The sequence below is a fragment of the Gopherus evgoodei genome, chromosome 11, assembly GCF_007399415.2.
Source record: "Gopherus evgoodei ecotype Sinaloan lineage chromosome 11, rGopEvg1_v1.p, whole genome shotgun sequence".
Taxonomy (NCBI): domain Eukaryota; kingdom Metazoa; phylum Chordata; order Testudines; family Testudinidae; genus Gopherus; species Gopherus evgoodei.
The window spans coordinates 78,719,046-78,744,753 of NC_044332.1; the positions used below are offsets into that span (position 1 = coordinate 78,719,046).

Consider the following 25,708-nt stretch of genomic DNA (forward strand, 5'->3'; position numbering starts at 1 on the left):
TTGTCAGGATACCCTGAATTCCGCCCATCCAGCCCCAAGCCCAAATTCAAATTGCTTCCCTCCTGCCACTCCCTTCCTTTGTCCCCTTCCCGGGCAAAGGTGTTGACCTTTCCCCTCCCTTACCTAGCTCAGGTTACAGGCCCTGACATCGCCCATCCCCTAAAGTCCTCCCCTGCTCTCCCACTCCCCACACAGACAGTCCCTACTGCATCACACCATGGACATTGCACACACTGATCCTCTCACAGACCCGTATGCGCGTGCGCACACACACACACACACACACACACACACACACACACACACACACACACACACACACACAGATTCCCTGGCACACCATAGCATTACACACACACACACACATCCACACCCCCGTATGCACACACACACACACACTGCTTTGTACCTGTCGGCATGGAGACCCAGGTGGAGACCCAGGAGCGTTTGGGGGGGGGCTGTTAAAAGGCTGCCCCCCACCAGGGTGAGGCGCCACTCTGCCTGCAGGGCCCCAGCCTCTCCAATCACCTGGTGCAGCGCTGGCCTGGCGGTGACGTCACCGACTGGACGAGGGGCTGGAGCCAGGACGCCCCCTCTCTGCTCCCCCCCGCCCACCGGGCGCTCTCTCTTGTAGGGCTTCATCAAAGCCAAGAACTACGCGCCCGGCACCCGCGTGCAGACCGAGAACGATGGGGCCGAGTCGGCCATGTTCAAGCAGCTCTTCCAGAAATGGACCGTCAGCAACCAGACCAGCGGCCTGGGCAAGACCCACACCCTGGGCACAGTGGGTAAGGGCTGGGGGCCGGGCACCATGGGCTGGGCACCGTGGGGCCGGGGGCCGGGCACCGTGGGCTGGGCACCGTGTGGCTGGGGCTGAGCACTGGGAACTGGGCACTGTGGGGCTGTGGCCAGGGGCCGGGCACCGTGGGGCAGGGCCGGCGCCAGGGGTGGGGCCCGAGGAAGGGTCCCGTGGCAGCCTGCGGAGGGGGGCAGAGCTCAGCCTTGGGGGGGGACTGGGAGTGGACTGGTCAGCCAGGCGCGTGCCCCTCCCCCAGCCTCAGTGCCCGTCTTTCTGCCCCAGCCAAAGTGGAGCAGGTCAAGTTCGACGCCACCACCATGCACGCCAAGCCCGAGGTGGCCGCGCAGCAGAAGATGGTGGACGACGGCTCCGGGGAGGTCGAGGTAAAGGCTGAGCCGCAGGCTGGGCCACCAGCAGGGATCGAACCGGGGGCCCAGCGGGCTCCGGAGCTGGGTCTGTCACAGCCCTGGCTCCCGTGTGGTTCAGCACAGAGGGGGACATGGGCCCCCCCACCTGCTGGGTACATGGGGTCCCCCGTGTGACCAGTGGGACCCCTAGCTGTCAGATGGGTGCTGATGGGGTCAGCAGGGCGAGGTGCTGTGGGGCCCCGCTGAAGTCCACACTAGCCAGCGTGTGGCTGAGCAGAGCCAGTGCCATTGGCAGGAGGCTCACGGACCCGCCCAGCTCCAGGACGGGGCACCCCACAGCCCGTCGCTAGCAGGCCTGGCTGGTGTCGCTGGCACGGAGCAGGGCACGTGGCGTGGGCCCTCTGCCCAGACTGGCGCATCCTCCAGGTGTCACACTGGAGACTGAGATGTTGGTCCCTCCGGATCCCTTTACCTCTGCCAGCGCTGCCAGCTGTCCTAGCACTGCTGGGGGGTGGGGGTGGTAGGAGCCAGCCCCCGGCTCATTCCCAGCTCCCCGGCAGGTCTGGCGCATTGAGGACCTGGAGCTGGCGCCGGTGGAGATGCGCTGGCTGGGCCATTTCTACGGCGGCGACTGTTACCTCATCCTCTACAAGTACCTCGTCAACAACAAGCAGCACTACATCATCTACATCTGGCAGGTGCGTGGGCCCCCCACTGCCCCAGCCTGCTGGAGAGGAGCCTGTCTCCGATGGGCTCAGGGCCTGGGTCATCCCGGACCCCCCGGCCGAGATCCCAGCTCCAGCCGGGGCCAGGGCCAGCAGGCATGGGATGATCTTCCCCCGCACGAATCCCATCCCATCTGTAACAGGTAGAGATCGGCTCTCGCTCAGATGCCAGGTGTTGATTTCGGGGAGATTAAGTCGTCCCTGACCAGGCTACCTCTGCATGTTCTTGTTACCCACAGATGTGCCCAGTCTCAATTCTTGTCATCAGCACCATCCTGTGGCAAAGAGTCCCGTAGGCCGATCACGCGCTGGGTGCACACACCTTGGCTTAGTTTTGAATTTGCCCCATTTCAGCCTCCTGTAACGTCTCCTTGATCCCGGGCCTGAGCCGACGCACCCTGGGCCAGCCGCTCTCCAGTCGCCACGTGGCATCCCAGAGCAGGGGGGCGGGAGTGAGATCACAACCCAGGGGGGTACCCTCTATCCACGCTTCTCTGCGCCCTCAGGGACGGTCAGTAAATACTAGCCAATGGCCAGTCTGGGCTGGTTTGCAATTCCATGTGTCACTCAGACCCTAACCAGCCCGTTAATTCACTGAGGGGCGGGCCTTTACCTTCATCGTTATTTCCCAGATGGGGAAACTGAGGCCTGATGAGGGGCTCCCCTGACTTTTGTGGTTGCGTGACTCGCCCTGTGCTGGGTCGGTGTCGGCGCTGGGGTTTGTGTGCCAGAGCCTGCAGCTGGGGGTGCTAGGGGTTGCGTGGCCCCACTTCTCCGCTCTGAGCCCCTCTCCTCCGTCCCTCGCCCTTCCCTAGGGCCGCCACGCCAGCAAGGACGAGATCACCGCCTCGGCCTACCAGGCCGTCATCCTGGACCAGCAGTACAACAACGCGGCCGTGCAGGTGCGGGTGCCCATGGGCAAGGAGCCCGTCCACCTCATGGCCATCTTTAAGGGGAAGATGGTGGTGTACGCGGTGAGTGCCGGGATGGGGACGGGCCCCTTGCCTGTGCCAGCCCAGGACCCGCTGGCAAGGTGCCGTGACCTGTGCCCACGAGCGCAGTGTCTGGCCTGTGACCCCAGGGCTGCTGCGGGGGAGTGGGGCTAGGCTGGTCCATACGCTGCTTGGCCAGTGGACGACACGACTGGCCGCTAGATCTGCTCCCAGCCCCCCGGTGGGCAGTTAACCAGCTCTGACAGGGAGGCCGCGGGCCCACCTGATTGGTCAGTGGGCCCATGACACCCCAGGGCAGACAGCTCGCTTGGGCCCGCGGGGCCAGTAACAGACGGTGCTGCAATCGTGGTTCTGCGGCAGGTGCTGGGGCAGCGCCGGGCACCGCCCACCTGCCTGCAATAGCCAGCCACTGGGTGACAGATCAGCTGCCCACCAGCCACGGAACAGAGGCCCGGGCAAGTGGGGGCATAGGCGGCGTTATCCCCTTGGTGCCAAAGGGGAAACCGAGGCACGGGGAGAAAGCACTCGCTTGAGGCTGCCCTGCAAACCAGGGGGCAGAGGTGAGGTGAACCCCCAGCATCGGGCACTGGTTGGCAGGTGGGGCTTGGGATGAAATGGGCAAGCTGAGCCGTGGGGCTGGAGCAAGGGCAGGCTCCCCCAGGCTGCTATGGCCGACCCATGAGCTGCGTTCACGGGAGACGAAGGGTCCCAGCCTTAGCTCCATGCTATAGAGGACACCGTCACGGACACGGGGGGAGGGTGGAGGCTGGTTTGACGTCTTCTCTTCTCCCCGCTCCCCCGGTGCTGTTCCCTAGGGCGGCACCTCGCGGGCTGGGAACACAGAGCCGGTGCCGTCCATCCGCCTCTTCCACGTGCACGGCACCAACGAATACAACACCAAGGCCTTCGAGGTGCCCCCACGTGCCTCCTCCCTCAACTCCAACGATGTCTTTGTGCTGAAGACTCAGGCCTGCTGCTACCTCTGGTATGGGAAGGTGGGTATGGTGCTCAGGAGCCTCTGGCTGGGGGGACGCGGGGGCCACAGCCGGAGAACCTGAGCCATCGGCGAGATGCTTGGGGCAGAGAAGTCTCCCTGGCCTGGGGGAGGCCGGGAAACACTCCCATACCCCTGGCTGCTCCCTGCTGCCATCTGGCCTCCTCCCACCGGGATCCCGTCTTGCTCCTCTGCCAGCGGGGAGGGTGGCATTGAGGATGGCTGGACCCATGGCAGGTTCTCGGCGCTGCAATGAGGCCGCGCGGCCCTTCCGCGTGGTCCTGACCGATCGCGCTCTGGGTCCCCGCAGGGCTGCAGCGGGGACGAGCGGGAGATGGCGAAGACCGTGGCTGACCTCATCGCCAAAACCGAGAAGCTGGTGATAGCCGAGGGCCAGGAGCCGGACAACTTCTGGGTGGCTCTGGGAGGGAAATCCCAGTACGCCAACAGCAAGCGGTAAGGAACGCGGGGCCGTCCCCACTGGCAGGTCTCATCCGTGATTCCACCATCCCCAGCTGGGGTTTCCTGCCCCACTGACATGGCCCGGATCGTTTGAAGCCAGTCGGTGGCAGAATTCACTTCACGTTGCTTTCCGGGTGGTGGAGGGCAGAGCTCCGGGGGGGACCGGGCTGTATTGGAGTTAGTGATCGAGACACTGTATTATAACAAACTTCAGGAGAACAAGGAGACCAGCCCCTGGCTCCTGTCTAGCTCTTCCCAGCAGCAGATCCCAACACGCTTCACCAAGGAGGTCAGTATCAGTGTCGTCACCCCCGTGGGTGACGGATGGGGAAACTGAGGCACGGGATGCTGAAGGAGGAAGCGCGAGTTACAGGCTGGAGGGAGCTGGAGGAAGCGCGAGTTACCCCATTGAAGCGCTAATGAGCAGGCCGGGTGGGTCACTGTCCCCGCTCCCGGTGAGCACCGTGAGCCAGAGGGGAGAGGTGGGTTTGGCCGCGGGTCGGCCATCGTGCTACCTTCTAGCCTAGGGTGGTATCGTCTCAGGTGGCAACTCGTGTTCTCATCTGCCCCCTGCCAGGCCGGTCTCTGGTCCCTCTGGCGTCCCGGCCATCAGCACGGCTCCGAGATGTGCCGCACGTAGGGTCGATGTGCGGCAGTCTGTTATGACATCGCGGCTTGACTGTGTCGGGACACATTGCTGGGGGGGAGGGTAACGCGAGGCTGTTACCCCCCAAGGTCAAAGCCCAAGGGGGTAGGGCGGGGACCTTGAGCCAGAGGAAATAGGATCATGGCCAGAGCCCAATATTCCTCCATCCGAGAAAGCCCCTTGGCCGCCGTTGTGTGCTGGCCCAGGGTAGTTCTCCGGGTGGGCAGCCCCTGCACCCGCTGACCCCCTAGGCCCCATTTTCCTTGGCAGAAGCAGCTGGAGCCAAAAGCCAGGCTGGGTTCTCTAGGACCTGACCCCCCTGCCCCCCTTGTTCCCAGACTGCAGGAGGAGACCTTGTCGATAACGCCCCGCCTCTTCGAATGCTCCAATCAGACTGGCACCTTTGTGGCCACGGAGATCACCGATTTTAACCAGGACGACCTGGAGGATGACGACGTCTTCCTGCTGGATACCTGGGACCAGGTAAGGCGGGGGCTGGGTTCAGATTTTACAGGCTGGAGGGAGCTGTAGCCCCACTGTCTCCCCCAGGGAGGTCTGTATTATGGTCCCAGACGAGGGAGCTGTCACAGACTCACAGATCGTGCCCACTCGAGGCGCTGTGCAGTCCGTGGGGGGTGCCCCTTTCAATGCGACACCCTTCTCGGGGGTCCACTCTCTCTCGGGGTCAGACCCCTCCACCTCCCGGAGCTGCACCTCTCTGAGTCTTGGCACCCTTGTCTCTGCCGTGGGCCCCCTCAGGGAGTCCACGCGCTCTGGACTCCTGGGGCCTCCTCGCCCCCGAAGGGGTTGATGCAACCCTGCTCTCTAGACCGGAGCGACTCTCAGCCATCATAAAGCAGGAGGGCTACTGAGCATTGAACACAGCACAGGAAACTCTCAGGGCCTCAGGCCTGGCCTCCCTCAGCCCAGCACATCTCAGTCCCCCTGCAGCCAGGGGGGCTCTGCCTGGTCCCCCTCTCCAGCCCCGAGCTCCCCTGCTTCCCAGCTGGGCCTCCAATAGCCCCGGCCCCAAGCCCCCTCTGTCCATTGGCTTCTCCCCAGGTAAACAGGGTTGTAAACAGGCAGACCTGGGTCTCCTCTCCTCTCAGCCCTCCTCTGGCACCGCTACCTGGAACCGGCTGGTCAGGTCATCGGGGTCCTCTCCCCGCAGCCCATTGTCCTCCACTGGCCAGAACCGGCTGCGACTCCTGAGCTGGGTCTCCAGGTCACCAGGTCACCAGTCGCTGGGGTCTCCATCCTCCAGGCCACCGGCCGGGGTCCCAAGTTCCCTCTCCGGTCCCCTGTACCAACAAACTCCCTCTCCCCTCCCCTCGTTAAACCAGTAACACCCGGGGTCACTGAGTCCCACCCCCCACCCGCAAACCATTGGAAAACATGGAAAAACCAAGAAACCCCCCACCTTGTCACGTCCGAGAGATGACTCTCCCCCACAACCACGCAGCAAGTCACTGGCAAGCCAGGCTTAGAACTGGGAATCTACCGACCGGTCGTGTGCTCCTCCAGGCCACATGGTCCGCCCAAAGTCCCGGGCTGAGGCTGCAGCAAGCCAGGCCTCCAGCCCAGAATTCCTGGGTCCTGGCCCTGCTTTCAGCCCCAGGTCCGTCTGTCCATCCGTCCTCCCCTGGAAGGGACCAAGCACCAGGGAACGCGATCCTGCACGGGCCAGGGGCTTTCCCACATTAGCGGCCGGCGAGGGGGCGTTGCGGCAAGCGGCTGGTGCTGGCACGGAGGGGCTGTTTCTCTCGCAGGTGTTCTTCTGGATTGGGGAGCACGCCAACGAGACGGAGAAGAAGGAGGCGGCCGTGATGGCGCAGGAGTACCTGAGAACTCACCCCAGCGGGCGCGACCCTGACACGCCCATCATCGTGGTGAAACAAGGCTACGAGCCCCCGACTTTCACGGGCTGGTTCCTGGCCTGGGACCCCCTGAAGTGGAGCGTGAGTGGCTGTGCAGAGGTTCCCCGTTTCCCCTGGCCTGGCAGGAGACATGGGCGCAGGCAGGGCACCGCGGGGCGTAAAGGCTACGTCACCCTTCAGATTAAACAGCCCGGAAAACCAGAGACTAACTGGGTAGCCCTGATACCCTCTTAATCCACAGGCCAGGGGTGGGGGGAGCCTCCCACCCACTAGTCTCTCCCCAGGGAGCTCTTGGGCAGATCAGTCTGGGGCCTCTAGCAAGACCCCAGTGAGTGGGGCGGGTGTGTGGCAGAAGCTCTGGGGCACAGACACCCATTCCCCAGAACCGGCTGGCCGGCTCCGGCTCCCATTGCCAACTGCCTGAGATGGCCAGTCCCTGGTGCCCGTCACTCGATGACCCCTGGCAGCACAATCCCCGTCCTCCAGCCCAAGGGCTGCCAGGTGCCACTGACTCTGAGACGCTTCCACCCATGTCAGCAGCAAACCTCGCTACCCACCAGGTTCCCGATGGCAGGTTCCTGTGCCCTGGCAATCGCCCCCTCTGGTGAGCTACTCGCAGAACTGCTGGGGAGGGGCAGGCCCAGGGCTGTATGGAGATGGGGCCAGGCCCTGCGACTGAGGCCCAGTCAGGCCCGTCGCAGGGGGAGAGATTTGCAGACTCGTGAACGGAGCGGCACCTGCCTGGCTTGACTTCAGTAACCCAGCCGCAGCCGTTCCAAACCCAGCCAGCTCTGCTCTCCCGGCACGCCTGGCTCTGGGCCCTCCTGGCTCAGCTCTTGCGTCTCTCCTGCAGGACAGGAAATCCTACGAGGAGCTGAAAGCTGAGCTGGGGGAGGACAGCGAGTTCAGCCAGCTGACGACTGTGAGTATCTTGGGGAAAGGCAGCCTGAGCGCAGGAGCCTTGGAGCAAGCAGGGAACGAGGCGAGGGCCGTTGGTGCTGCGATGCTATGCACACCCCCTGCTCGTGGCTATTGAGGGATGCAAAAGCTCCCAAGCTTCCCCCTCCCACACCAGCTGGGACCTGGCTCAGTCAGGGATCGGAGTGGTTTGCCCACACCTGGCAGCACAGCTGTCCCCATGCGGAGACAGTCACAGCCGTGGCATACCCCACCCCACAGAGCTTGCAGTCAGATTTAGGCACCACCCCAGGCTGAAACCTTCTCCCTGCGGCTGGGTGCGGGGTTCCAGGTCAGCCTAGAGGTGGCAGGAGTCCCTGGGAGGACACGGGGTTGGGACAGCAGCCACGAGATGCGGTGGGTACGTTGGCGAAGGCTGGCACACGGCATGGGGGGGCGCGGTACATGTAACAGGGTGGGGGTTTTGCGGAGCAGCCTAGCAGTGGCTCCATGTGACTCTCCCCCTGCCCCCCAGGAAATCACAAGCCAAGACGTCTTCACTGCCAACACCACCTTCGGGTCGAGGACCTTCCAGACCTTCCCCCTGGAGTTGCTGGTGAACAAGTCCTTGGATGAACTGCCCGAGGGAGTGGACCCTAGCAGGAAGGAGGTGAGAAGGGAGGCGTGTGTGTGTAAATAAGAGCACGGCTGGCAAAGGGAACTGTGATCGGGCTTCCCCACGTCCTGCAGACAGTGCTCGAAAGCCAAGCTGAGCCCCTGTGGGGGCGATATTTGCCACAGGACAAGAGCAGCTGGCACTGAAATCAGGGCAGAAGCAGCAGCTGGCCCTGGCCTGTGGTGCAGGTGGGCATTTAGGGTCTGATCCTGCCCCAGTGACAGAAGAATTTCCTTGGGGCCCCCAGGGAGCAAAGAGCAGCTCCTTAGCCAGCCAGCTCCGCCCAGATCTCAGCTCTGTGGTTAGTGGAAATACGCTGGGGAACCAGGAGTTTAATACCCAGCATGTGAGTTCAAGGGGGACCCATGGGTCACCCCCAAGCTCCTCGCTCAGGCTGGAGGGGGCTTAGCTAAGGGGCTGTATTCATTATTTGAGGCCAGTGTCACTCAAGCGTGGGCAGCTCAATGGGGTTAATTTTGTTGGGTGCATTAAATATTGTCCGAGCACCTAGAGCCGCGGTGTAGAAATGGCCTGCGGGGGGCGCACGTGTCCACGGCGGTGCCAGCCCCCCGCAGGGCAGTTCAGAGACGCAGAGGGCGGGTTGCCGCTGGGGATTTAGTTCCTTGGCAGGGGTGGGCGTTTCGCCCCCTGCTGGTGGCAGAGGAGCATTAGCTGGCCCAGAATTACCCAAGTGTTAAGCATCCTTAGGGGCATCCTCAGCGGGAGTTTTAACAGAAGGAAACAATCAGCCTTGTGCCCCCAGCTCCGAGCCGGCCTCCTGCCGGCTTCCCCTGGCCCTGGGGGGTGGTCAGCTGCAACGCCTGCTGAAGGCAGGCTGCAGAGCCATGAGCCAGCCAGGCTGGAGGAGGGAGCGTGAGCAGTTCTGAACGCCCACAGCAGGGCAGTATCCGGAAAGTAGTGACTCAGGCCTGGGGCTGCCTCCAGCTCTAAGCTGCTGCAGTCACTGGAGTGTCTCGGAGCTGGGCCGTGGAAACGGAGTAACTCGAGCCGAGGGCCTCGGGTTCCTGTCCCGGAGACCTGCAAAGGTCTAGGATTCCTGCCGGCCAGCAAAGCCAGAGAGCTGGGAGATGGTAGCTCAGCAGGACGGCCCTGTCGGCAGGACCACAGTTGTCACCACCACTCATCCTCTGCCTCTCGCAGGAGCACCTGTCCAGTGACGATTTCAACACGGTCTTCGGCATGCCCCAGACCGCCTTCGCTGCACTGCCCCTGTGGAAGCAACAGAAGCTCAAGAAGGAGAAGGGCCTCTTCTAGGGCAGCGCGGCGGCGAGATTCAGCCAGGGATGTGTTCAGTTTAGTATTTTTATTAAGAAAGTAAAATTAAAGTTAATTCAGAGAAGGGAGCTGCGTGCTTGCCCCTGCTTCGGTGCCTGCTAACCATTCCTCCCCACTGGGATTCTTTGGGCAGGGAACATACTGATCTCCCAATAGGCTACAACCTACTTTCCAAGCTACTCTCCTGGTTGGGTTGGGTTGACAGCTACAATCCGTGTGCGGGGATCTTGCCTTAGGCAAAGTGGTGCGGCAGTGGGTAGAACGGGTGAGCGTTGACCCGGCTCTGAAGTAGCACAGCTCCTTCACCCCGGCTTATTGTGTCTGTTCTCCAACCTCCGCACGAGATTGTGCAGAGGCAGCACCCTCAAGGGAGAAACAAGAACAGAGGTGAGAATCAGAACCCTGTGGCCTGTAATCCCAGCACCACCACAGACCTGCTGTACAGCCGTGGGGACGTCACAGCACATCTCTGCCTCAGTTTTCCCATCTGTAAAGTGGGGGTGCTCATATTCCTTAACCCGTGGTTTGAGGTGCCAAGTAGTATGTTGTTAAGTGGTATTAGAATGATCTTCAGTCTTTCTAGATGTCAGGTCTTTGTAAAGCTGCTTACATTTTCACCCGCACTGGTACTTCACCGCTAAAGATAAAGTATACAGCCCACTGCTGCAGCCTCCATTGGCTGTTATGCCTTCATGAAAAGCATTATGCAAATATTGGTGGTGCCGAAGGTAAAGGTTCCAGCCACGGCAGGGAGTGACATTTAAAAAATCCGTATGTCACACACTTTACTGAAGCACAGTGCAAACTTTAATGACCTTGTCCTCGCTTGTCTTATCTGTATTACCATGGCACCTGCAGGGGGCCCATTGTGCTAGGGGCTGTGCAAACACATAGGAAGTCTGCCCCAGTCTAAGGCAGGATACACTTTGTGGGAGCAGGGGTATGCGTCCCCCCAGGGAGTATGTAGAGGTCTCTCCGGGGTAAATCAGCTCATCTAGATATTTGCCTAGTTTTACAAGAGGCTACATGAAAAGCACTAGTCAAGTCAGTACAAACTACAGTTTAATACAGACAGAATAAGCAAGTAAGCAAATTGTCAGTACCAGTGTGGCTGTGACACTTTTGTATTTTTGTGTCCCAGTAGTTTTAAGTGAGGTGAAACTTGGGGTACACAAATCAGCCTCCTGAAAGGGGGACAGTGGTCTGGAAAGGTTGAGTGCCACTGCCCTAGGAATGCAGGGCCTATTCACTACAGCAGATGTTGCCAGCTGGATCAGACTTGGCATGGTTTTTTGTTAATATGATTCCCTCCCACTCAGTATGAGATTGACAATAAAATTTCCCTTGTGACTTCAATTTGGATTTACTCTCTCATCTCCGAGGCGAAATGCAAATACGTTAGCCAGAAAGCTGCACCTGTGGGTCCACGAAAGCGCAGTGGGAGAAGGGAAGGTGGGCGTGCGAGGGGTGTAAGTACTGGAATAGCAGGGATTCTTATTAACCACGGATAGAGCTTGGAGCTGCACAGACTAGACGCTCTTGTCCAAAGCAGCAATAAATGCACATCTCAACAGACAGGCAATAGAAGAGCCTACATACGCTCTGCTCCGTGCAGCAGCCAGCGCTAGCCGTGCTGCTTTCACTAGCACTTAAGGTCACTAAAAAAATGCACAAAATAAGTTACTGAGCATAAGAATGGCCAGACTGGGTCAGAGCAAAGGTCCATCTAGCCCAGTGTCCTGTCTGCTGACAGCGGCCAGTGCCAGGTGCCCCAGAGGGAATGAACAGAACAGGGAATCAAGGGACCCACCCCGTCGCCCATTCCCAGCGTCTGGCAAACAGAGGCTAGGGACACCATCCCTGTCCAGCGTGGTTAGTAGCCATTGATGGACCTGTCCTCCATCAATTTGAACCCTGTTATGGTCTTGGCCTTCACAACATCCTCCGGCAAGAAGTTCCACAGACTGTGTGTTGTGTGAAGAAATACATCCTTTTGTTTTAAACCTGCTGCCTATTAATTTCATTGGGTGACCCCTGGTTCTTGTGTTATGAGGAGTAAATAACACTTCCTTTTCTACTTTCTCCACACCTGTCATGATTTTATAGACCTGAATCATATCTGAAAAGTTCCAGTCTTATTAATCTCTCCTCATACAGAAGCCGTTCCATACCCCTAATCATTTGTGTTGCCCTTTTCTGTACCTTTTCCAATAGATCTTTTCTGAGATGAGGTGACCACATCTGCACGCAGTATTCAAGATGTGGGCCTAGAATGGATTTATACAGAGCCATTATTATATTTTCTATCTTATTATCCACCCCTTTAATGATTCCCAACATTCTGTTCGCTTTTTGGACTGCTGCTGCACATTGAGTGGATGTTTTCAGAGCACTAGCCGCAATGACTCCCAAGATCTTTCTTGAGTGGTAACAGTTAATTTAGGCCCCATCATTTCATTTGTACAGTTGGGATTATGTTTTCCAATCTGCATTACTTTGATTTTCATCTGCCATTTTCTCACCCAGTTTTGCGAGATCCTTTTGTAGCTCTTCACAGTCTGCCTGGGACTTAGCTATCTTGAGTAGTTTTATATCAATGGAACAGGGCCGTGCTCTTCTACGGTACAAACTAGTTTCTTCTTTGCTAAAGGTACAGCACAGGCCCCGACATAAGCAGACTGGAGTCCAGTGCTCAGGTATCCACAGCTGAGTCTAGAGAAAACTCCATCTTTGTGGAAATAAGATTCAAACTCATTAGAGGGTTAATAAAGAGGTTTTAATTTCACAAAAATCTATCTACACATCATTTAAAAAGGAAAAAACAAGAGCAAAACTGTAAAGAATACAGAGGAACAGATCTGCTAAAACACAGAGAAAGTGCTGCTCCACATCAATGGTGTAAAGAATCAAAAGTCACTCAATGCAGAATCTAACCCAGTCACGTGGCATCCATCCTGGCTTCTTTCAAACACACACACACACACACACACACACACACACACACACACACACACACACACACACCCACCCCTCTGGAACCCCTTCCCCACCAGTTTTTCAAGAATTATGTAGTCAGGAGGCACATAAGACCTCCGGTGGGAGAGGGAATACTGGCAGCAGAGTGCAAAGGATACAGAATGCCTTTTTATTCTCTCTCTTTGGCAGTTGATTACAATCTTAGATTAGATCAGTTAAGAAGTGACCCAGTTAGTTCTTTCCAGCCACACACAACTCCCCCCCCTCCAACCCCAAGCAAAGAATTTTTCACGGGCACCTAAAACCTTCTGTGAGTTTCAATAAAATGTTAACACTGGATAATCAACTGCTTCTCCCATTGGTTGCAGTGCAAACGGCATGTGCTAATCCTTCCAGTACATCAGATACAGCACACAGAAAAAGAAGTCAGTACACTCCAAATCAGGCCATTTACACCATGATGAAAACATGGCTGGGGAGGCAATCAGCCAAGATCAGACACATCAAAATGCTCTCCTCCTATTATAGACTGAAGCTTTAGTTAGGAAGCTAGTACCTGTGTATTTTCTCTCTTTCTTTCTTTCTTTCTTTCTTTTTTTGGTTCTTTTGCACATCCCAGTACAACAGTCCTCTGTGTGGACTCAGACACACACAGCGCAATATCTGGTACAAAAATTCCAGTTCATTTACATAAACATTTATACATTCATCATCAAAAAGTAGCCAGATACAGTGAAGGAGGAAATCAAGAACAAGTCAGAGCAGAAACCTGATGATAGGGTGGGGGTGGAAGGAAGAACAACACTGGTGTTTTGTTTTTTATACGCTGAAGCACACTCAGACCAAACTAAACTGGCTCTCAGGTTCTTTTGAAACCGACAACTCCATACATTTCAGGAAATGTCAGAGTGTTTTATAACATGCACTCCGTAGAACCCTCTCTAATTAATAAGATACATAATTCATACCAACAGCCCTCCACCATCGCCCAGAAAGCCCTACTCTCTTTAGCAGGCCTCAACACTATTAACAGCCATTTTAATAAAGGCATTAAGGGTTTGTAAGATATTTAAATGATTTCCTCTCCAAGATATCTGATGCTAAAATCCCTACATGTGCTGGCTTTTATTTGGTTTGTGCCTGTCCTACATATAATCCAATACGGTTGTAAAGGTTGCACATAGCTCCACTCTACTGAATTTCACAGTTATTGCACAAATGCAAGTAGTATTGAATGTGACAGTGAATTAGGTATAACACATACTCCCCTCAATTCTGAGTGAACTAGCTATGCTGTGCAAACCCCCAAAGTACTGATTTATACATACACCCCTTGACAAGTTACAGATTTCCTTCCTCATTGTCACCCTGCAGCAGAGAGAAAGAATCCATCTTTAGACGGGGGATGTGGGGGCGCACAGTGTTGGACTGACAACCAGCTCTGTTCAGGAAGCTGCCATATGCCAAAAAAGTGAAAACACATAGGTTCACTAGCTGTTTCTAGCTACGCTAAGCGAGAACCTGGTTTTCGCTAGAGGGACCATGAAATCTGGTTGTAAGTGTCAGCTCTCTCAACTCTGGATCTACATCAAAAATGGTTTTACACATAAATTAGGGTAACAGCTAACATTGGGCAATCTTGGATTTTATTAGAAATGAACTGATTTGGAGTGCTGTGCCTCAACACGATAATCTGCTCAATCAGCAGTGCTAACCCGCTGAGATTAGAAGTACATTTGTTATTTAAAGCGCCATGTGTGCTGCTTTCAGCAGGTAGGGAACATGGGGATGCTGGTTAAGACAAGGAAGGTAGCTTTGCCTTTAGGATGGAAGAGATCTTTGCCACATTTTCACAGGTATGTGCCCTTTTCAGTAAAAGAAAATTCCTACATTAACTCCCCCCACAAACACACACATTCCACTAACATATTCACTGTTGACAATACAAAATCATAATGGTTTATAATAAATTAACATGTCACATACTACTGATGCTGCACCTTATGAGGTAAAAGCTTTGTCCTGTTTGTGACTGAAGATTAATGCTTAGGCCATATACTATGAGACCAACACAACCAATAAGATATTATCCAAGCTGTAACAAAACTCATTTAAATTCGCCTGCTACACAGACCAGAAGATGAGCCTTAACTATATAAGATTTGTGAAGAAATTATTTTTCCTCCTGTCTTCTACAGCAATAGTTTGTCTACTTAGCTCTGGATGGTTTATTCCTGAGAAACTCCTAATGGTTTAAAAACAAATATCTTTGCACTCTCTGTATCCGATTATTCAAATTGCAAAATCCAAATTAGGGGCAGAAGAGTAAATGCTCCAATGATTAGCAACAATTTCTTTGCAATAAAAGTAAATACCAATTAAGGAAATACTTGCCCATATTAAATAAAAGACCATTTGAAGGTTCAAATAAAAATTAAATCACTGGATGTTTTTGCCAAAGTCAGCTATAAAATGAGCGTCATGTTACCAGGTACAATTAGGATAATAAAATGTAACAGTTCTGCCCTGTAATATCTTATGTGAACACTCCATACAGGTTTTCAAAAGCTTCTCAACTGATTTAGTTTATTCCAGCTGAGCAGCCCATATTCCTAAAAAAACAACAGACAGCTAGAATAAAAACCTCTGTGTCTCTGTGTGATTCCTGGGATCTGCAGGGACAATGTGAAATTATGGATCACTCTAACAGCAATCCAAGTGCTAAAAGAATTTTTCAGACTTTCCACTTGAGGATGACAGAGACAAACATTTATGCCTGCAGACCCTGAAAGGTTAATGCCAAAATGCACTTTTTCCAATGTGTGATGCAAAAAGAAGAGTTGTAGTTCACTTCCTTTTACTGCTCAGCACTGGCTCTGCTTCCCTTGAAGAGAATCTGCCAACAGGCCAAAGCTCACCTTCCATCCCACTAGCTGCTGCTGTCAGAGTCAAAACAAGGCAGCCCAACATGATGTAAAGTCAGTGAGAAATAGATAAACTGACAGAAAGACGTAAACTGCAGTATGCAATGACACTACGAAGAAAATGCAGTCAGAAAGAATCAACCTTTTAAATGAAAAAAACAATCTCATTTCTAAACAAAGACACCAATGAACTGTACTGTATTAGATGACAGAGTGTGAGTAGGTATGCAATACATTCCACAGCACCAATGGTTTGTTTCCTGGAACTGCACGTAAATGGCAGAGCATTTACAACGTCATGAATGTCAAAATGTGCCAACTTGAGTGATGCCGGCACACCTGTTAGCAGGACAGACGGGTAATAGCGTACTTGGTGATCTAGGTTTCCAGTGACTATTACTGACACGATAAATGCCAGATTGCAGGCTGTATTGCTTTAATTGCTCGTGGGGAAAAAAAACAGAATGCCACGTGATATGTAAATCTTCCCCATTCACATATCATAGTTAATGGACTTTCAAGTAAGTCTCTTTTTGCACTATTGTTTCATCAGTTTATGAGCAGCTGTGGTCTTGTGGCTTGATGTAACGCTGTAAGGCTCCAGGCTGACAAATATTTCTGGAACAATAAAAATCTCACCACAGGAGGGCGGCTTTGGGATGTCAAAGGTTTACCAGTGTGGTTCGGGCCAAGGTTTACGTGCGTGGTTCTGCAAGTTAAGCATCCCATACGCCTTACTTTTTGTGTCTTGTTTTGGCCCTGAGCTGTTTGCTACTCCTGCATGTCTTGCACAAGTTCAGATTTCTCCATGCTCAGGAGAAACAAGGGATTTGCTCTTCACAGAGGCTGACGAACAGACCGCCCCACTTCCATGCTAAGCGGCTGTGTGTTCTTTTCTGTTTCTAGTAACTCATCGAAGATGTCCCTAGAAAACATGAGAAGGGAGATTATGAAATCAATGAGCACAGAGCCGCTGCACAAGATGAAGACAGCGCAGTGGAAAGGGAGAATGACACACAGGAAATGAGTGGTTTACTTTAAGCCTTGGAAATTTCAGAATTATACAGCCTACTAGTTAAACCTAAAGAATTACACCTTGTCACTAAAGCTCTCTCAGCAGGGCTCCTGAAATTCTGAAGCCATTCAGAACCAGCTGGAAGCTGAAGTAAGATTTTTCAACAAATTATAACAAATCTAAGAGCATGTTAAGCCTTGCAGGGAAGAGGGCAGCAAAAATAGAATAAATTAATGCTAGTAAAGGGATTAGGGGGGAATATGGGCATTTACAAATATACGACTATGTCAGAGGAAAACATACACTAAGGACTAATACTTAGCTGAGATACCGAACATGCCTTTAACACTTAGCTATCATCTCATTACGACAATTAGAACCACAGAATCACAGGGTTAGAAGCCACTGAAAGGGTCATCTAGTCTAAGGCCCTGGCAACATGCAGGATTTGTTGTGTCTAAACCATTAGGTATTAGTGAGGGATAATTCTGCGCTACTGAACTTTCAGAGGACGCTCCAGTGCTAGTCAAAATCATATGCAGCAGTAACAATCAAAATTCAGACACACTGACAAATATTAGATTTGGCAACTCCACTGAAGAGGATGGTAGGGAGAGGGGCACAGAACTTCCTGACTGGGAATGCCCAAGCTGCTGAGATTCTCTTACTTGTGCATATAAAAGAAGATGTAGCCACTTCGGTCTCTATCACACTGCACAGAGGCCTCTAGCGTTCTAGACACTTCTAGGTCATTGTAGGTGAACCAGGACTGTTTCTTGATATCATAGACATCACTAATATAATGGCCTAAAAAAATAAAAAAAAAAGCCACATTTATTTTCATGCTATAGTTCAAAACAAATCAGTAAGTTGTTTCTAGATACCCTGTTGCAGTTAGCTGACATTTAAATACTGAAATGCCATCATGTTGTACAAATCATTTATAGACTAAATGGCTATTTTTGACTAATTCATGTTAACTATGAAAACAGATCTTAAAGCTTTTCTGCATTTTCAAAGAATATTACAAACATTTGCAATTACACTTCTTTAATCTCCACATGAACAGAGAGACCAAAAGGTATCATATTCCCTACCTGAAGAGGATGTGCTTCCAATATGGCTGACAATACTGACGAGACGATAGGAATGGGGGACGTCTCCTACCTGGAAAATACAATCCAATCATTTACTTTTAAATATGCTCTTAATTCCACTAAGCTCGGAACAACAGGCTGTGACGAACTGGGAATGTTCTTAATGTTTTCTCTGAATACTGTGTTGGTGCCTCAGTGTCCCCATGGCAGTTCTTAAGTATCTGGCAGAGCAAAGGGCCAGTGCACCTAAATGCCTGACACTCTGTCTCCTAGCAACTGATGGCCTGGGCCCCTCTCCTGCAAAGGTGTGAACTGAAGGTGTTGGAGACAAAGAGATCAGGTGACCTCCTGGCCCGGGGAAAGGGACGGAGCAGAGAGGAGGGGCTGGAAGGGGTTGTTAGTCTGGAGCTGGCTGAGGGCAGACGTGGGGGTCTGGCTCACTGCCAACCAGAATGGACCTGGCCGAGGGGTCCGGTTTGCTGCATCTACAAGCTCTGTTTTAGACCCTGTTCCTGTCATCGAATAAGCCTCTGTTTTACTGGCTGGCTGAGAGTCACGTCTGACTGCAAAGTGGGGGTGCAGGACCCTGTGGCTTCCCCAGGACCCCGCCTGGGTGGGCTCGCTGTGGGAAGCGCACGGAGGGGCAGAGGATGCTGAATGCTCCAAGGAGAGACCCAGGAGGTGAAGCCGTGTGAGCTTCTTGCCCTGAACAAGTCTGCTCCAAGGGAGAGGAGGCTCCCCAAAGCCCTGCCTGGCTTTGTGGGGAGCAGTTCCAGAGCATCGCCCGGGGACTCCGTGACACAGGCCTTACAGCACGTTAGAATATGGCTTTGGGTACTCGGTACACAAAGTTGAACTGTCTGAGCAATGTGATCAAGGAACATAGGAACTGCCACACTGGATCAGGCCAGGTGGAAAATGCGTCCCTTTAACATTGGGAAGTGCCATATGATTTTGTTTGGTTTTGTTTCCCCATTCACCAGTCTGCCAGCGGAACAGCAACAAAGTCGTCATTGTTTTGTTCCAAAGCAGGAAGATGAGACAAGCTCTCCGTTTTGCTTAGCTATTTGTCCAGACAAGCTATCTGCTGAGTGACCACTTTCCATTGATAGAAAAGTCCACAGAGAGAAGTTAAAAGAAAAATCCAAGAGAACTATATTGATATCTGCGGTTTAAAACCAACCATTTGATAAATGAGGTAAATCAGTAGAGAAAGACTGGACTGGTGGCCTAGAGATTCTCTCTTCCCCTGCCCTTGGAGTGGTAAGGAGAAAATGTCCCTCTCCTCTTCTTCGGGATGAAGCTTTGCTCATCGACTCAGCCGTGACAATTAAGAACAGGTAATGCTGACTGGCTTTAAAGAGATTTCCTGGTCCTCCTTGCTCTGATAGGCTGATTGATTGGAGTTCAACAGGGGTGTGAAAATACAGCTCTCTGATGAAGGCACAGCAATTGGAAGGGAAGTAAAACTTCCCTAAAGGAATTCCCTATAAAAACCATTAACCCTTTCCTGTCTAGATGGCCATCCAACACTCTTCTTACAAGCTAGATAGATGAGTGCCCCTCAGAAGTTAATATGCGGCTCCTTGTAGAGGCCCTGACTCTGGGGGCTGGAGCTACAGGTGCCAACTTTCCAATGTGCCGGGAGGTGCTCACTGCTCAGCCCCTGGCTCTGCCACAGGCCCTGCCCCGCTCTCCTCTGAGCCTGCTGTGCCCTTGCTCCTCCACCCTCACTCCCCAGAGCCTCCTGCCCGCCATGAAACAGCTGATCAGGAGGTAGAGGGAGGGAGTGGGAGGTGCTGATTGGCGGGGCTGACGGTAGGTGGGAGATGCTGGGAGCAGGTGCTGCAAGCTGCTGAGGTGTTGCTGTGGCTCTATGGCAATGTAGATCAGTAAATTCTGGCTCCTTCTCAGGTTTAGGCTGGCCATCCCGGTCCAGGAGCTAGAAACCCACAGCAGTTACTAGCACGATCACAAACCACAACATGATCTGAAATACTGTTTCTTCCTTTTTGATAATTAAGCAGCCTGTATTTTTACTTGTTTCACACAGCAGAATGCTTCCAGTAACCATGATTTGATGACTTCAGTAACTCAGACATAGGTTAGGGGTTTGTTACAGGAGTGGATGGGTGAGATTCTGTGGCCTGCATTGCGTAGGAGGTCAGACTAGATGATCATAATGGTCCCTTCTGACCTTAAAGTCTATGAGTCAAGTTACTCTGTTTCCCCCTGCTCACACCCATAAGTTTCCTCATAGCAACCAAAGGGCCTCAGCAGCTCTTCTCCCTGTAGGACCCGCTCTTCCCGAGGGAGATTACTGAACTATCCATTAAAAGCAGCAAAGAATCCTGTGGCACCTTATAGACTAACATGTTTTGGAGCATGAGCTTTCGTGGTGAATACCCACTTCTTCAGACATGCATCTGAAGAAGTGGGTATTCACCCACGAAAGCTCATGCTCCAAAACGTCTGTTAGGCTATAAGGTGCCACAGGATTCTTTGCTGCTTTTACAGATCCAGACTTACACGGCTACCCCTCTGATACTGAACTATCCATTGTTTCCCAATACTACGGGGAAGCTGCTACTTAACAAGTCCTCTCAGACTGAACAGATGCACTTGTTCCATAATATCTGGTGCTGAACACAGGCAGAGACCTTAGTTCCCCATTCAGTGCTTGAAACAATGGATCATCACCTCAGCATTCCTTTTCAGCTCTTCAGCTTCAGTTTCTGTGTACTCCATGTCGAGAACATCCTCAGTCCCAGAGTCCTCATCAGAGCCAACATTATCCAGAAGAGAGCTGTTAAATTCTAAATGGCACAAAGACACAAAGATGCCAGGTCAGAATTTTTGGCATATACAGGAAAGCAGATCACAGTTACAGAAGGCTGGGTTATATTTATCTTCATAATGAATCTTCATAAACAAACACAAAGGAAATACTAAAGCTAAAGGCTCTCCCTTCTGAGGGAAGCAAGGGATATTGGAAAGCTTACAAAAAAACCTACCTCACATCCCCTCTCTACCCATCCAAAAAAAGAACGGTGATTTATGCTGTGAATCTGAATCAAGGAAAAGACGGTTACTCACCTTTGTAACTGTTGTTCTTTGAGATGTGTTGCTTATATCCATTCCAATTAGATGTGCGCGCTGCGTGCATGTTCGTCGGAAGATTTTTACCCTAGAAACACTTGGTGGGTTGGCTGGGTCGCCCCCCGGAGTGGCGTCATAATGGCGCCAGATATATACCCCTGTCGACCCAACGGCCCCTTAGTTCCTTCTTACCGGCTACTCCGACAGAGGGGAAGGAGGGCAGGTTTGGAATGGATATGAGCAACACATCTCAAAGAACAACAGTTACAAAGGTGAGTAACCGTCTTTTCTTCTTCGAGTGCTTGCTCATATCGATTCCAATTAGGCGACTGCCAAGCCTTATCTAGGCGATGGGGTCGGAGTGAGATGTTACAGAATGTAAAACTGCTGAGCCAAATGCTGCATCATCTCTGCATTGTTGAACCAATGCGTAATGTGCAGCAAAGGCGTGAATCGATGACCAGGTCGCTGCCTGACATATTTCCTGGATGGGAACATGGGCCAGGAAGGCAGCAGATGAAGCTTGAGCCCGAGTAGAATGGGCAGTGGGATGGCTAGCCGGAACGTGAGTCAAATCATAGCAGGCACGGATGCAAGACATCACCCAAGAGGAAATTCGCTGGGAGGAAACCAGCAGGCCCTTCATCTGGTCTGCCAGCACTACAAAGAGCTGAGGCGACTTTCGAAAGGGTTTTGTTCTTTCGATATTAAAGGTGAGAGCCCTGCAGACATCTAGGGAGTGCAGCTGTTGTTCCCGATGTGATGAGTGCGGCTTCGGGAAGAAGACCAGAAGGAAGGTGTCTTGATTGACATGAAAGGCAGACACCACCGTAGGAGGAAAGTGGGGTGTGGTTGCAGCTGTACCTCGTCCTTATGAAACACCGTATACGGGGGGGTTCGCTGCCAGTGCCCGAAGCTTGGATACTCGCCTTGCCGAAGCAATAACGACGAGGAAGGCCGTCTTCCAGGAGAGGTACAGCAGCGAGCAGGTGGCTAGTGGTACAAAAGGAGGACCCATAAGCTTGGCTAGAACTAGACTGAGGTCCCAGGTAGGGGTAGGGCGTCTAACCTGCAAGTGCAAACATTCCAAGCCCTGGAGGAACCTCGAAACCATGGGGTGAGAGAAGACTGATCGCCCGTCCTCCCCTGGGTGGAAGGCGGAGGCTGCCAGATGCACTTTTATGGAAGAGACCGCTAGGCCGTGTTCTTTCAGGGACCAGAGGTAGTCCAGGACAGAAGGAACTGGTACCTGCATGGGGACAGTGTTACGTTGAGCGCACCAGCAGGAGAAAGGCTTCCACTTGGCCAGATATGTCAATCTAGTGGAAGGCTTCCTACTGCCCAAGAATACCTCTTGGACTGAGATACAGCAACATAACTCAGATCGGCTTAAGCAGCAACCATGCTGTGAGGTGAAGAGACTGTAGGTCTGGATGGTGAAGTCTGCAGTAGTCCTGAGTTATGAAATCCGGCCAGAGTGGTAGGGGAATTGGGTCTGCCACTGAGAGGTTGAACAACATGGTGTACCAGTGCTGCCTCGGCCACGCTGGAGCAATCATGATCAGGTAGGCGTTGTCCCTGCGGAGCTTGAGAAGCACCCTGTGGACCAGCAGGAACGGTGGAAAGGCGTAGTGTAGACGGTTCGTCCATGGTATCACGAATAAGTCTGAGAGGGAACCCGGGGAGCGCCCCTGGAAGGAGCAGAACACATGGCATTTCCTGTTCTCGTGAACACTTCCGGAAAACAGAATGGATGATGTCTGGACGAATTGACCACTCGTGAGACAGGAAGGATCTGCTGAGGTGATCCGCCAGAGTGTTCTGAACTCCTGGGAGAAAGGACGCTACCAGATCCATCGAGTGGGCTATGCAAAAGTCCCAGAGCTGAATGGCCTCCTGACAAAGGAGGGAGGAACGTGCTCCACCCTGCTTGTTTATGTAAAACATTGCTATTGTGTTGTCCGTGAACACTGATACACAACGGCCTTGGAGATGCTCTCAAAACACTTGGCATGCTAGACGGACCGCTCTCAGCTCCCGCACATTGATGTGTAAGGTTAGTTCTTGAGCTGACCAGAGGCCTTGAGTGCGGAGGCCCTCGAGGTGGGCACCCCAACCCAGAGATGAGGCGTCCGTGGTTAGGGCCATCGAAGGTTGCGGTGGGTGGAATGCCATCCTTGCACAAACTAGGGTGGGAGTCAGCCACTAGGTTAGAGAGCCTAAAACATTCGGGGAAACAGTGAGTATCGAGTCCAGGCTGTCCCAGCCCGGCCGGTATACTGAGGCAAGCCAGGTTTGAAATGGACGGAGGCGTAGCCTGGCGTGTTTGGTCACGAAGGTGCAGGCGAGTAGGCTGAGACAAGCGCGAGCCGATGTTGTCGGGAAGGTTTGGATGCCTTGAATAACTGTAGCCATCGCCTGAAAATGAGGCTGCGGCAGGTAGGCTCTGGCCAGAGTGGTGTCCAGAATCACCCCGATGAAGTCTATTCTCTGCGTGGGTATCAGACTAGACTTCTCTATGGTGATCATCAGGCCTAGGCTCCTGAAGAGGTCTTTGACGATGTACAGATGATGATGTCTCAGAGGTCCCTCGAACGAGCTAATCGTCGAGATACGAGTAAACGTACACCCGACAATGCCAGAGGGAGGCGGCGACTACGGCCATGCATTTTGTGAATACTTGCGGAGCCGCAGGATGGCCAAATGGAAGGACCGTGAACTGAAAATGTTGCTGGTTGACCACAAAACGGAGGTACCGTCTGTGTGGTGGGTAAATTGTGATGTGGAAATACGTGTCCTTCATATCGAGGGCGGCATACCAGTCTCCGGGATCCAAAGATGGGATAATGGTCCCCAGGGATACCATACGGAACTTCAACTTTATCCTGTGAGGACTAAGATCAGTCGTAGACCTCCCTTTGCCTTGGGGATCAGTAAGTATTGGGAATAAAACCCCTTGCCCCTCAGGTCTTTTGGTACCTCCTCTATGGCTCCAATGGTTAGGAGCGACTGGACCTCTTGTAAGAGGAATTGCTCGTGAGAGGGGTCCCTGAAGAGGGACGAGGAGGGAGGGTGGGAAGGTGGGGTTGAAACAAACTGAAGGTGGTATCCCAACTCCACCGTGCGCAGGACCCAACAATCCAAAGTTAGGTGGGACCACGCAAGCAGGAAATGGGAGAGGTAGTTGTAAAAGGGAGGAGAAGGATACGGGAAAACAACTGGTGGGCTGTCCTCAGGCATCCCATCAAAAGTTCTGTTTGGGCCCCGCCGGTGGTTTTGGGGGGGCTGATTTTGCCCCCCTTGGGGATCAGACTGCCTCCGTCGATTCCCTCGGCCACGCCTTCTGCTGAAGTCCTGTCGTGGCCTAGGCAGGGGGTAAGTATGGTGAGGCTGGGGCCAGAAGGTCCTGGGTTGGGTCACTGATGTGTGCATCCCCAGCGAGCGCATTATTACGCGATTGTCCTTCAGACTTTGTAATCTGGAATCAGTCTTGTCTGAGAAGGGCCCCTGGCCTTCAAAAGGGCAAGTTCTGAATAGTTTGTTGTAATTCAGGAGGAAGGCCTGATACCTGGAGCCAGGAGATATGCCTCATCAGAGTCCTGGCCGTAGAGTCCACTGCGTCCAGAGAAGCTTGGAGGGAGGTTCTCACCACTTTCTTACCCTTCTCAAGTAGGGCAGCAAATTCCTGGCGGGACTCCTGGGGAAGAAGGTCCGTAAACTTCCCCAAGGACATCCATGTGTTATAGTTATACCTACTTAGGAGGGCTTGCTGGTTTGCCACCCTAAGTTGAAGGGCCCCAGCCGAATATATTTTGCGGCCTAGGAGGTCCACGCACCTAGCCTCCTTGGACTTGGGAGCAGGAGCTTGCTGGCCATGACGCTCCCTCTCGTTTACCAATTGAACTACTAGGGAGCAAGGAGGTGGGTGAATGTAGAGATACTCATATCCCTTGGAGGGTACCAAGTATTTTCTCTATACTCCCCTGGCTGTGGGGGGGATCGAGGCTGGAGATTGCCAAATGGTGTCCGCGTTTGCTTGAACAGTGTGGATAAATGGCAGGGCCACTCTAGTAGATGCATCTGCAGATAGGATGTCCACTACTGGGTCCTCTGTTTCAGGGACCTCTTCCACCTGCAGATTCATATTCTGCGCCACCTGTCTCAAGAAGTCTTGATGTACACTTAGGTCAATTGGGGGAGGGCTGGAGGAGGATGTTCCTGCCACAGCCTTGTCCCTGACCTCTCCTCTTCCTCCTCGCCAGACAAGAGGGTCCTGCGGGGGCTCCTGTTCTTGAGGAACGGCGTCAGACTAAGGTGGGACCTGGGTGTCTGCAGGTGGTACCGAAGCCTCATCCGTATCCATGGGAGGAGTGGGGGGTGGGGCGGCTTACGGTTGCCTCTGGTGCCCGGTGTTCTGACGGGGCAGACAGTGGTGCAACTGAGGGAACACCTTGGGCTTGGTGGTACGCCCATGGCGTCCAGAAAGACCACTGATGGGGTCCTTGCTCAGAGCTCTGGCTCTCAGGAAACATATGGCTGGGGACATCCGAGTCACGATCCTGTAGACAGGAAATGCTACCAGCCTGTGATGACACCGAGGTGTCTTTCGATGGCCAAGGCGGTGCTGATAGACCCTGAGAGGGAGCCACATCTCGGGTTGGTCTTTCCCGGGATGGCACCGGGGAGCGGTACCGGGAGCTGTAATGGTACCGTGAGGGAGACCGGGACCTACAACCGAAGCGGTGCCAGAAGGTCGACCGGGATCTCGAGTCCCTTCGCCTGGAGCAGCTGCGAGATGCGCGGTGCTGTGAATGATGCCGGGAGTTGGATCGGTACCGTGAGTATCTGGCAGGCGAACGGGAGGCCAAACGGCGCCGCAAGCGTGACCGGTACCACGATGGAGA

At 53.3% G+C, this 25,708-nt stretch overlaps 2 protein-coding genes across 5 annotated transcripts in view; one reads left to right on the forward strand and one right to left on the reverse strand.

Annotated features, from left to right (window-relative positions):
- VIL1 (villin 1) overlaps positions 1-11,049 on the forward strand; it is a 48,969-nt gene extending 37,920 nt beyond the window's left edge. For both annotated transcript variants that reach the window (XM_030580830.1, XM_030580831.1), the window contains exons 10-20: positions 635-788; positions 1,082-1,182; positions 1,728-1,865; positions 2,708-2,866; positions 3,661-3,840; positions 4,150-4,295; positions 5,286-5,430; positions 6,717-6,905; positions 7,678-7,746; positions 8,257-8,391; positions 9,559-11,049. In XM_030580830.1, coding sequence (XP_030436690.1) covers positions 635-788; positions 1,082-1,182; positions 1,728-1,865; positions 2,708-2,866; positions 3,661-3,840; positions 4,150-4,295; positions 5,286-5,430; positions 6,717-6,905; positions 7,678-7,746; positions 8,257-8,391; positions 9,559-9,672 — 1,530 coding nt within the window. In that variant the 3' untranslated portion in view covers positions 9,673-11,049. The remainder of the gene's footprint in view (positions 1-634; positions 789-1,081; positions 1,183-1,727; positions 1,866-2,707; positions 2,867-3,660; positions 3,841-4,149; positions 4,296-5,285; positions 5,431-6,716; positions 6,906-7,677; positions 7,747-8,256; positions 8,392-9,558) is intronic.
- A 1,647-nt stretch (positions 11,050-12,696) lies between these two features.
- Positions 12,697-25,708, reverse strand: part of USP37 (ubiquitin specific peptidase 37) — a 61,075-nt gene continuing 48,063 nt past the window's right edge. For all 3 annotated transcript variants that reach the window (XM_030579790.1, XM_030579791.1, XM_030579788.1), the window contains 4 exons: positions 20,406-20,521; positions 17,706-17,775; positions 17,277-17,415; positions 12,697-16,518 (listed from right to left, as the gene is read on the reverse strand). In XM_030579790.1, the coding sequence (XP_030435650.1) occupies positions 16,431-16,518; positions 17,277-17,415; positions 17,706-17,775; positions 20,406-20,521 (413 nt within the window). In that variant the 3' untranslated portion in view covers positions 12,697-16,430. The remainder of the gene's footprint in view (positions 16,519-17,276; positions 17,416-17,705; positions 17,776-20,405; positions 20,522-25,708) is intronic.